General features: G+C 39.3%; 2 protein-coding genes across 3 annotated transcripts in view; both read right to left on the bottom strand.

Annotated features, from left to right (window-relative positions):
* bmp6 (bone morphogenetic protein 6) overlaps positions 1 to 12,500 on the bottom strand; it is a 71,023-nt gene that overhangs the window by 26,061 nt on the left and 32,462 nt on the right. The gene's annotated exons all lie outside the window — the stretch shown is intronic.
* The window catches only part of LOC147155545 (uncharacterized), a 14,024-nt gene continuing 6,278 nt past the window's right edge, over positions 4,755 to 12,500 (bottom strand). For both annotated transcript variants that reach the window (XM_086066246.1, XM_086066247.1), the window contains 5 exons: positions 11,894 to 11,959; positions 10,747 to 10,812; positions 7,787 to 7,852; positions 6,901 to 6,966; positions 4,755 to 5,603 (listed from right to left, as the gene is read on the bottom strand). In XM_086066246.1, the coding sequence (XP_085922372.1) occupies positions 5,439 to 5,603; positions 6,901 to 6,966; positions 7,787 to 7,852; positions 10,747 to 10,812; positions 11,894 to 11,959 (429 nt within the window). In that variant the 3' untranslated portion in view covers positions 4,755 to 5,438. The remainder of the gene's footprint in view (positions 5,604 to 6,900; positions 6,967 to 7,786; positions 7,853 to 10,746; positions 10,813 to 11,893; positions 11,960 to 12,500) is intronic.

Below are 12,500 nucleotides of genomic sequence, written 5' to 3'. Positions count from 1 at the left end.
AAACATTACACATGATGGCACATTGACCACACTTTTAGCAACATCATGTGTGCACATGTGTGTCACAGTACTATTTGAAATGATTTTATAACACTGCCAGCAACACCTTGTGCCAGGCTTGGAATGAGATACCGTGCAATATCTTCTTGATCTGACTTCATGGCTTGTTGATAAACTTGGTGTAGGTGTAAAAAAAGTGTCAGCATTATCACAAAGGGAAACATTAAATTTGAGGAAGCTTTTTTTTTTTCAAGATTTCCTTTAAATATGTCCATTTTATACCTTGGTGAAATCTAGGGGGTTGCAGGCTACTGAATGCTAAGTAGCAAGGCAGATGCTTCTTTGTCTTCTCATTAAAATAAAAAATGGTAGTTTTGCTGCAGTGTATTGCAACTATAGCAACCAGTGTCAAATCTTTACCATCTTTGCATCCATCCATTTTCTGAACCGCTTATTCCTCACAAAGGTCGCGGGGTGCTGGAGCCCATCCCAGCTGGCTAAGGGCAGTAGGTGGGGTAGACCCTGAACTGGTTGCCAGCTAATTTGGGGCACACACTGACCAACAACCATTCACATTCATAATCAGAACTAGGGACAATTTAGAGTGTTCAATTAAGCTGCCATGCATGTCTTTGGAATGTGGCAGGACACCGGAGTACCCGGAGAACATGCAAACTCCACCCAGGAAGGCCGAAACCCGGACTCGATCTCACATCCTCTGCACTGGGAGGTAAACGTGTTAAACAGTCAGCCACCGTGCCTCCTCAAATCTTTCCCTTATATCCAGGGGTGAAAGTGGCTAGAACCTCAGACCACCAAAATGCAAAGAAAACTGTGTATGGCGCAGTTAACACACAACAAAACACAACAGATCTTACACATGCATTAGGCTGTTGCAACAAGGCATATGTGAAAAACTTATTTTATATTTATTTTTTCAATGATGTGCAAAATAACAGATAACAACGACGTGACTCGTCAGATACACAGAGAACGGAGCCATTAGACAGCACTCCTTGGAATAAATAAATAATAGATATTGGTGGATTGCGCCACACAAGCACATTGGAACAATTCAGAAGCACTTTATGCTATGTTCACACCAAAATAGGGGGAAGTGTTCCACTGTTGTGCCAAAAGTATTTACCCCCATACAAAGTTTCTAAGAAAAAGTTATTTGTAAACAGATATTTAAACTTCAAACATCTGGAACAAAACAGAAAAACAGTAACATTCAGTTGTCTGAGCTTTTTCTATGTATATCTGATATTTCCTACTGCGTGCATGGTCATTGAATGCACCTAGAGTCCACTGCAGAGCAAGTGCTTGCTTTTCTTTTGCTTCTCTGCTATAAATACTTTTTTTTCTTGTTTCAAAATAAAGCCCACATGTGTTTTTGTGTATTTATTGAAAAACATGCGTTGTACCCGCAGGAAGGGATACCATTTATTTACGGGGGTAAGTGTTGTTGCAGTCCAGTTGACAACAGACAGGACGCTGTGTGTGACGTAGTCCATCCACGAAGCCAATGTGGCACATATTTCAGCCCATCAGGCCACAAAAGCGTCTTCCGCGCCGTCCCACGCACGCGCTCGTCTGCGCTAAATTGTCTGTAATCATCTTCTTTCACTACCCAACACAGTGGCTGTAATCTGAACATACGGCTGCAAATATCCTAATGGATGAATAGGAAAAAAAAGAGAGCGATGATGACATGTTGACTCGGGAAGGCTACCGAATGAATAATACTGAACTCTCCAAAAAAAAAAATATAGTATAAAGTATTATATTGTGGTGATGTTGCAGGCTCAAGTAAAAAAAAGAAGGAAAAAAAAGAAGGAAAAAAAAGCATGGAGAAACTTTTCACATTCTCCTCCTGAAGCACTTCCCAAACTCCCGGACCCAGCTCTTCCTGTTATGCCGCTAAGCAACCAGCAACAAACGTGGCAAATTCGAGTAGAGCCGCTGTCCTCTCTGAACCTTATCCGAAGGTGTACACCTCACAAAACAAGTGCGGTGTCCATTGTGGTGTTTACACTAACATTGTATAACCAATTTTTAATATATGATTGTTTTTACCCACTCAGCATCCATTCCTGCTTTCTCATTCTGGAAGTGGATATCGTCCATCTGTGATCCCTTCTCAAGTTGTCTTCATTCATTTCCCAAATATGTTTTTTCAGAGTTTTCCCTTGCTCGAATGGGAGTTAGATCATGGGACGTAGCATGATCTCTGTAAAGCATGAGTTTCTGAAGCTCTTTCAAACTTGTGATCAAGAGGGCAATACTTGAAACTTGACTCTTACAATCACATTTTTAAAGAAGCAAAGTGTATCTCATTGTACACACGAAAAAAACCATAGCAACAGCAAAAAGAGCTGGGACGATAGCAAAGAACGGAGGCTGAGCAAATGACAGTGGAGGAAGAAGAGAAGATGTCAAGACCAGATGGAGAATGATGAAAATGGAGGAGGAAAGAACGTTCAGGATGTAATGAGAGAAGAGGAGACAGACATGAGTGAAATGAAGAGTATATGCAAGTTACTTTGCTCCTCTAATGTAGCATTGAATAGAAATTATTTTCATATTACTGCAATAACTATACAGTGCAGCAAAATTAGTTTACCAGCTCTGCTCTATTCATCACATAGCTTAGTATGTGTCAGGAGGTATGAAAATAATGGCGCACTCATAAACAACAAAGCAGTCTCTTTAGCCTTGCTGAAAATGTGCAGTCAGAAATATGTAGTACAGAAGCGTATTGCATTCACTTGGGGGGAAAAACAAAAACAAAAAACTTTCTTTGTTTCTTTTTTCAGACTAGTTTTTGGGGGGAGCTTTGTTTTTTGTGTGTAATTTTTCATAACTTTTCTGTTTTTCTGAATATTTTTTCTGTTTGTTTGTTTTTTACCTCTGAACTCCAAGTGACTTGTTGCAGACTCGCTAATGGCGGACATTTTCCCACATGCAATACGCTCTTTGTAGAAACTTAACTGTTAGCTTATTAAAATCATGCTGATCGATTGACATGTTCATACTTACATACATGCTTACCTTAATTGATGGTATGCGCGAAAGTGTCTGCCATTAATGACTCTGCAACAAGTCACTTAGAGTTCAGAGGTAAAATAAAAAATTAAAAAATTAAAAAATCGCTTCTCTTAACTCACTGCACTAGTTTTGCACAATACACTTTGTTTATAGACATATAGGGCACATAACACACTATGGTGGGGGGGGGGGGTGTAGACACCGTCTTCGCCCTTCAACTCCCCTCCAATTTTAATGCACCACACAACTGGGGTGGGGGGGTTCAGGTGTGTCAGGGTGGTGCCATCGGTTGGGGCAGACCGCAGTATAGAGTAGTGTCGCGATCCCCTGTCCGTGTCCCCGGCGCGCCACCCTGCCCCCCCCTATTTATTTTTTTAATGCACCACATACACTCACTGACATGACTGGGAGGCAGGTGGATCGGAGCGTGGGGATATCATTTCCCTCTGCGCCGGCTCACCTGCTCCCAATATTTTAATACACCACACACACACACTTGTATATACACTGGGTGGGGTCACATTCAAAGTGTAGGGATAGAGTTCGCCAATCGGCGAGCTGGCGAACTCAGTAACAGGGTTAGCTTTCACTAAGAACGCTGGAGTGACGACCGGGGCCTTTCCCCGCTGGGCCTGGGGTTCGGGGGTGCCGCCCGTCCCCCGGTGCCCCCAACTCCCCTTCTGCCCCCGGTGTTCCGTCCCTCCACGCGGTGGGAGGTGGGGTGTGCGCGGGTGCCCTCTCCGCTCCGCTGTCCGGCCCCTCTTCGGCACCGATGCTTGGGTATGAGAGGTCCCAGGGGTTTTATGGGATTTTTAATACGTTTTAGGTGAATTCATGAATACACACTCACACGCATGCACACACACGCACATGCACATACACGTTCTCACCCACATACGAAATAACATTTTATTTAAAAAAAATAAAAAAAGAGAGAGCAATGATGATGACATGTCAAATCGGTAAAATTACCGAATGAACAATACTGAGCTCTCCAGAGAAAAAATCGAATCAAATAAAAATAATAAAAATAATTTAAAAAATAAAATACTCAGAGCACCAGCTTCTGTTTCTTCAGAGTAATTTTGTCTTTCTGTTTTTTGGAAAAAAAAATATCCCAGTTTTTCAGAAATCTTTTTCTTCTGTTTTTCGGAGTAATTTTTCCTTCTGTTTTTCTGATTATCGTCCCCTGAACACCCCTCCCCTTTTTTCAGAATATTTTTTAATGACAGAAAAAATTATTCTGTAAAACAGGGGAAAAAATCTGAAAAACTGACAGTTACACAGGACACAGGATGTGAATGCTTCCGTAATAAAGCACTGAATTATTTAAAATGTCAACCCCACCAACTACAAACCCCCCCCCCCCCCACCACCACCATTTCAGTCGTCTAAGAATTTCAGTCTCTACTAGCAAAATAGACCCCTGCACGCCAAACGACATCAGTGAAAGATACACTGTAAGCTTGCTACGCTTGACTGCAATTGGGAGTGTTTCTGCTCTTTGTAGTCAGGAAATTGGTGCTATAAGCTCAGGGACCAGGGTGCAAAAGGTCCGCAGAGACTCATTATTATAGTGTGTGTCTTTGGAGACTCAGATTTTCTCTTGACCTGGCATCAAAGGACAAAGCGGCACCAGTTTATGTGCACAGTGCGTTGATACAACATAAACATGTGCGCTGACTTGAGTGAAAGCACACACACACACACACACACACACACACACACACATACTTGCCTCTGTGTATTATGAGGACATTTTTTCCAAACCGGTTTAATTGTGTATTACAGGGACACCCCTTTCTGCTAATGCCAGAGAGATGGGACTTGCACCCAAAAATTTTTTTTGGGGTTGTCCAGGAAAATTTCACTTCAAAACTTGAAAAAACTCAACACACGAAAAAAAGAAAAACCTGAAAAAATCCGTAATTGTGAGGACATAGATAATGACCTAAATAAGCCACGCCCATTGCAAAAATGGTAATTATGAGGACCAACTCACATTACAAGGACAAAGTTTACACAACACACAGCAACCATGTCACTGAAGTGATTTGAAAGTTCTGGCATTCTGACTTTACACAAACTAAAATGGCATTGATGTGTAATGACTTACCTGATATAAGGACACATTGTTGTACATAACAATACTGTGAAATGCAAAGTCATACCTGATCTGTCCTAAAATTGTAAGTTTTAACATGGTGCTCATGTTACAACTTACAATTTTAGGACAGACTGAAACTGGTATGTTAATAAAACTGCTTCTTATGTGAACAGGTTATCTAGGTCAAACACAGCTTTGTAATGGATAAGCTCGACATGAAACCAGATGCAAAAGAGTCAGTGAACATTGAACATTTTATTCTTTAAAACATGACTACCTCTCATCTTAAAGGATGAGCAGTTTTCTCATAGCTCATTCCTGAAATACCTTCGGATTTCTGAATTTCTGAAACAGGTTCAATGTAGGAAGTGTCCGAAGTACTGTGAGAATCTGGAACATATTCCTCTGCTAACGAATCCTCACTTGAACTGGATACATCAGCAACCTAATTTTTTAAACGAAAACAATTATTACATACATACATACATACACATATTGTCGCTGTTCTGTGAAAAACACTTCCACCATAGGAGCTACCGGAGAGCAGCCCGCGACCTAAAAATGGAAACGTGTTTTTCACAGGACAGCAATGATATCCATATATACAGTAGATGCACACATACTTATGCATATATACAGTGGCTCTAAAATTAACCTGCCAGATGCGGGTTAAAATTCATTTTGGCGGGTGGTCATAAATATTTACTAGCTTTACTTCGCTGTTACTTAGTGATGTTACACTCGAAGTAGAAGCTTGAGAAAAGTGTCGAGCGCTCGCGGCAGAAGTAGCTCCCGCCATTGATGGGCTAATGTGCTAAAGTTAATTTACCAAAGGTCTTCATCATCAAGCAGTTTTGCATTTTTTTTAAACGGGATATGTGCCAGATGCTGGAGCAAACTAGAAAAGCATTTAGAACCTAAAGTTTGTGCACATACTAAAGATTATTATAAATCTAGTCACATTTATTCGAAAGATGAGATGAAGCATTTAACAAGAGGGATAGTTAATATGCTTAATCTATGGCATTGCCCCTAAAACAGATATTGTGTGATACAGTCCTTCAGTTACAGTAGACTTTTCTATTTTACCGAGTCAGACAGTCGTTAAGATTGAGACAATTGCTCAACATTTAGCTGCTTGCAACTAAAGATAAAGGTATAAACATGGGTCATAATTTATCCTCTTGACTAAATTATATTCATTCAATGAAAATGCCTGCACTATTAATTCTGGTTGCGTGAAACAAAGATCCATTGCAGATACAAATAACACAGAAGATAAAATACCCATCATGCCAGTCCATTCTAGTGCAGCGAAAGGTCCAAAACATAAAGCACATTTATCCAAGCTTGATACAAGTAAATTAACTACCTGATGTTTACACTTCTGTTTAAAAAAATAAAATAAAATTGATAGCGAGTTCATCTCTAAAATCCACCATAAATAAATTAATGGGAACAAAAGATCACTACAGTGCATAATCCAAATCACCAAACTGCCAACAAATCTTCAATTTGAGATATTTTTAATGTTGACTTGTAGGAATTTTAGTCCCATACAAGCTTATTGTTGGATACAATATTTTGAACGTCTTGGCAATACACATTGCATAAAAAATTGTTGTGATTATATTTGTTAGTTATATAGTTCAGCCCTAGCATCTACTCTACACTCTTCACTCCTAACGTCTTGCTTCTGAAAACTGATTTCAACATCAATATTCAAAAAGAAATCTCGTCACCTGGTCAACTTGGTCTGTGACAGCTACGTCTTCAGCTATGTCTTCAGGTTGTGCTTCAGTTGAAACCTGGTACACATGAAGAGAAAAATACATATAAAATTCAATTCTTAGTAACACGACTGTACCTGTGCATTTACACAGTTACAGTACATACAGAACAATTAATAGGTTAAAGTATTGTAAATGCAAACTCATTTTATTTGCCATTACAAAAATAAATGAATAAATCCTTCTGCACTACAGGTTTGTGTAAATTGGTGACGTCTATTTTTCACAATGAAACAAAAACAAGAAAATACACAGTCCTCAGAGAATCCATACCTGACCAGAGTATGAATTGTATAATAACTCCAAGCCCTCAAAACTTATTTTACAGTCACGGTGTATGAATACACTGTCCTCAGTGTCAGTTATTCACAACTATAACATTGTGAGGACTAAGTATCTGTGAGGGCTGCACAGTATTGACAAAACATGCGACATGGGTGTTTTATACAGTAATGGAGATTATTTCGACATTGAACATGGACCTAAAAAAAAAGGATCTATCTATAGCTATATATTTTTATAATCCAATGAAAAAAAATACACGATAATCCGGAAAAATAAACATGCTCATTGTGATCTAATCTTATCCAATTAAGTTATTTTTTGTTAGTAATGCCCCTCGATACGTTTCTCGTATGGCGATGCACAACTAAGGTAGTCTCTGATTGGTCAAAGTCAGACTAAAGTATACAATCCAATATTCATTTGTTGCTTGTCTTTGCAATACACATATTGCATGAGCCATTCGTGCGACAAGATATTTTTTTATATATTGTGCCAACGTCTTGCTTCTGAAAAATGTATTTCAACGTCAACATTCAAAAAGAAATCTCGTCACCTGGTCAACTTGGTCTGTGACAGCTACGTCTTCAGTTATGTCTTCAGGTTGTGCTTCAGTTGAAACCTGGTACACATGAAGAGAAAAATACATATAAAATTCAATTCTTAGTAACACACAAGTCTGTACCTGTGCATTTACACAGTTACAGTACATACAGAACAATGAATAGGTTAAACTATTGTGAATGCAAACACATTTTATTTGCCATTTCAAAAATAAATAATCCGTCAGCACTAATGGTTAGTGTAAATTGGTGATGTCTATTTTTCACAATGAAACAATTAATAGAAAATACACAGTCCTCAGAGTGTCCATACCTGACCAGAGTATGAATTATGAGGACTGTATGTGTAACTCCAAGCCCTGAAAACTTATTTTACATTCGCAGTGTGTAAATACACTGTCCTCAGAGTGTCAGTTATTCACAACTACGACATTGTGAGGACTATGCACCTGCGAGGGCTGCACAGTATTGACAAAACATGCGACATGGGTGTTTTATACAGTGATGGAGATTATTTCGACATGGACCTAAAAAAAAAGATCTATCTATATCTATATATTTTTATAATCCAATGAAAAAAAAATACACGTTAATGCGGAAAAATAAGCATGCTCATTGTGATCTAATCTTATCCAATTAAGTTATTTTTTGTTAGTAATGCCCCTCGATACGGTTCTCGTATGGTGATGTGCAATTAACTCTTTGACTGCCATAAACGTTATAAAACGTTTAGCATAAACCTAGGGAAGGGCGCCGAGGACGTTAAAAGACGTCCCCTATGTTTTTTTTTTTTTTTTTCAAAAACGGGTGCAGGAAAGCCTTGGGCAGCTGTGCTGAAAGAATCAGGCTGATCTGATTAGTCAAAGACTCGTTTTGGCCCCTAGAGGGCAGCGATGACTCTCTTTGCACAAGGTTGGATGGGCCGCCCACCGTGGGCGTCAGTAGAAGACGTGAGGCGGAGCTAGAGTGTTGAGGAGACAATGGCTGATCCAAGCCACAATGGCTTGACCAAGCAACCGGTTACAAGCAGCTCACGCTTGAGCATTTTTTTCAAAGACGGAAAGCATCAATCAATACTAAAAAGCGCATTGATGTCAACGATGATGATGACAACGAGCTCTACGCCAAAGTTGGAAGCTTTGGCCTGTTACTATCACGTAGTAAGCCTCACCGGCTACGCGCGGCTAGCGCGGCTAGCGCTGCTAAGGCCGGAAAACGCGCACAATAGCCGGCCGGGTACTTCTACACAATCGGACATTCGATCGGGCGATGGAGAGTTGGCATCGACCAATGCAGATTGATTATGATGATGAAGATGACAACGAGCTCTACGCCAAAGTTGGAAGCTTTGGCGTGACTGTTATGAACAAGTAGTAAGCCTCACCGGCTACGCGCGGCTAGCGCGGCTAGCGCTGCTAAGGCCGGAAAACGCGCACAATAGCCGGCCGGGTACTTCTACACAATCGGACATTCGATCGGGCGATGGAGAGTTGGCATCGACCAATGCAGATTGATTATGATGATGAAGATGACAACGAGCTCTACGCCAAAGTTGGAAGCTTTGGCGTGACTGTTATGAACAAGTAGTAAGCCTCACCGGCTACGCGCGGCTAGCGCGGCTAGCGCTGCTAAGGCCGGAAAACGCGCACAATAGCCGGCCGGGTACTTCTACACAATCGGACATTCGATCGGGCGATGGAGAGTTGGCATCGACCAATGCAGATTGATTATGATGATGAAGATGACAACGAGCTCTACGCCAAAGTTGGAAGCTTTGGCGTGACTGTTATGAACAAGTAGTAAGCCTCACCGGCAAAGCGCGGCTAGCGCGGCTAGCGCTGCTAAGGCCGGAAAACGCGGAGCTGCACAAGCGGACATTCGATCGGACAATGAAGAGTACCCCGAGTCCAATGCATATTCATCGGAGGAGCGGGTACAGTCTGATCACGGAGAAGACACTGTTTCTGGACTACGATGCCACCATGAATGGAGTGGATAAAATGGATCTCCTACCACCCGGTATAGCAACTGAAGGACACGGGGAAGCGAGACGTAACACCACCGTAACGTAACCGTAGCATGATCCTGATATTAGACGTGATGACACACTGCAGTATATACTTGCTATTCCCCGGAAAAAAACGGCCTGCAAGAAAGTGGCACACGCGAAGAGGCAATCTGTTGTGCAAATGCTGTTACGTCTCTTTGCACGCAGGAGAGTGTTACAAAAAGAAAAACTGTCGTTGAAACATCCACATATTTGTAAATAGCACCACAGTTGCACACATTTGTAAATAGTTTGCCAAATTGTTGTCAAATTGTTACACTGTTGAATGTAAATAAACGTATTTTGCTATCAAAAAACACTTTTTCATTCTTGGTGGTAGTGTTTTATAGAAGTAAAGCACTATTTAGGTGTTTGTGGCATCATTCATGGACAAAAAGAAGTGTCAAATTCACTAGAATGCATGAAATAATATCGTTTCACTAAAAGCTTGATTTCTCCGTATTTTGGTCCAACACGGGCGAAATTGGGTCAAACTAACCATTTTCTATTGTTGATTACTAAAGAACGGAATAAGGTAGAAACAAACTCTTTTTTTCTGATGAAAGATGAAAGTCCAATCTTTCATTTGGTAGTACGTGTGTTTCCATAGTCCAAACAGAACATTTTCTGTGGACCTTGAAAATCAGTCAAAATGCTTAAATCGGCTGGCACTGGCGGCATCCCTTTTCTGAAAACGTCTGGCAGTCAAAGAGTTAAGGTAGTCTCTGATTGGTCAAAATCAGACTAAAGTATACAATCCAATATTCATTTGTTGCATGTCTTTGCAATTCACCTATTGCATGAGCCATTCGTGCGACAAGATCTTTTTTTTTTTTATAAATTGTGCAACGTCTTGCTTCTGAAAAATGTATTTCAACATCAACATTCAAAAAGAAATCTTGTCACCTGGTCAACTTGGTCTGTGACAGCTATGTCTTTAGCTATGTCTTCAGGTTGTGTTTCAGTTGAAACCTGGTACACATGAAGAGAAAAATACATATAAAATTAAATTCTTAGTAACACGACTGTACCTGTGCATTTACACAGTTACAGTACATAAAGAACAATGAATAGGTTAAAGTATTGTGAATGCAAACACATTTTATTTGCCATTTCAAAAATAAATAATCCGTCAGCACTAGTGGTTTGTGTAAATTGGTGACGTCTATTTTTCACAATGAAACAATCAATAGAAAATACACAGTCCTCAGAGTGTCCATACCAGAGTATGAATTATGAGGACTGTATGTGTAACTCCAAACCCCTGAAAACTTATTTTACATTCGCAGTGTGTAAATACACTGTCCTCAGAGTGTCAGTTATTCACAACTACGACATTGTGAGGACTATGCACCTGTGATGGCTGCACAGTATTGACAAAACATGCGACATGGGTGTTTTATACAGTGATGGAGATTAAACATTTAACACGGACCTAAAAAAAAGATCTATACATATACTGTATATATACACATACATACATATACATATATACATACATACATACTCTATATATACAGTATATATATATATCTATATATATATATCTATATATATATATCTATATATATATATATATATATATATACACATACATACATACACACACACATGCATACAGATATAGATGTATAGATATATATACTGTATATAGAGAGAGAGAGACATAGAGAGACAGATATATAGATATAGATAGATAGATATAGAGATAAAGATAGAGATAGAGAGATCTTTATAATCCAAAGAAAGAAATGCACGTTAATGCGGAAAAATAAGCATGCTCATTGTGATCTAGTCTTATCCAAATGTTATATTTTGTTAGTAATGCTCCTCAATACAATTCTCTTGTATGGCGATGCGCAATTAAGGTAGTCTCTGATTGGTCAAAATCAGACTAAAGTATACAATCCAATATTCATTTGTTGCATGTCTTTGCAATACACATATTGCATGAGCCATTCGTGCGAGAAGATATTTTTTTTTATAAATTGTGCAACATCTTGCTTCTGAAAAATGGATTTCAACATCAACATTCAAAAAGAAATCTCGTCACCTGGTCAACTTGGTCTGTGACAGCTACGTCTTCAGCTATGTCTTCAGGTTGTGCTTCAGTTGAAACCTGGTACACATGAAGAGAAAAATACATATAAAATTCAATTCTTAGTAACACGACCACCTGTGCATTTACACAGTTACAGTACATAAAGAACAATGAATAGGTTAAAGTATTGTGAATGCAAACACATTTTATTTGCTATTTGAAAAATAAATAATCCGTCAGCACTAGTGGTTTGTGTAAATTGGTGACGTCTATTTTTCACAATGAAACAATCAATAGAAAATACACAGTCCTCAGAGTGTCCATACCAGAGTATGAATTATGAGGACTGTATGTGTAACTCCAAACCCCTGAAAACTTATTTTACATTCGCAGTGTGTAAATACACTGTCCTCAGAGTGTCAGTTATTCACAACTACGACATTGTGAGGACTATGCACCTGTGATGGCTGCACAGTATTGACAAAACATGCGACATGGGTGTTTTATACAGTGATGGAGATTAAACATTTAACACGGACCTAAAAAAAAGATCTATACATATACATATATACATACATACATACATACATACTCTATATATACAGTATATATATATATA

Source organism: Leptonotus elevatus, chromosome 21 (assembly GCF_054856555.1).
Source record: "Leptonotus elevatus isolate MCC_2025b chromosome 21, RoL_Lele_1.0, whole genome shotgun sequence".
Classification (NCBI taxonomy): Eukaryota; Metazoa; Chordata; class Actinopteri; order Syngnathiformes; family Syngnathidae; genus Leptonotus; species Leptonotus elevatus.
The sequence above is the reverse complement of the archived record's forward strand: the minus strand, read 5'-3'. Positions and strand labels throughout refer to the sequence as shown.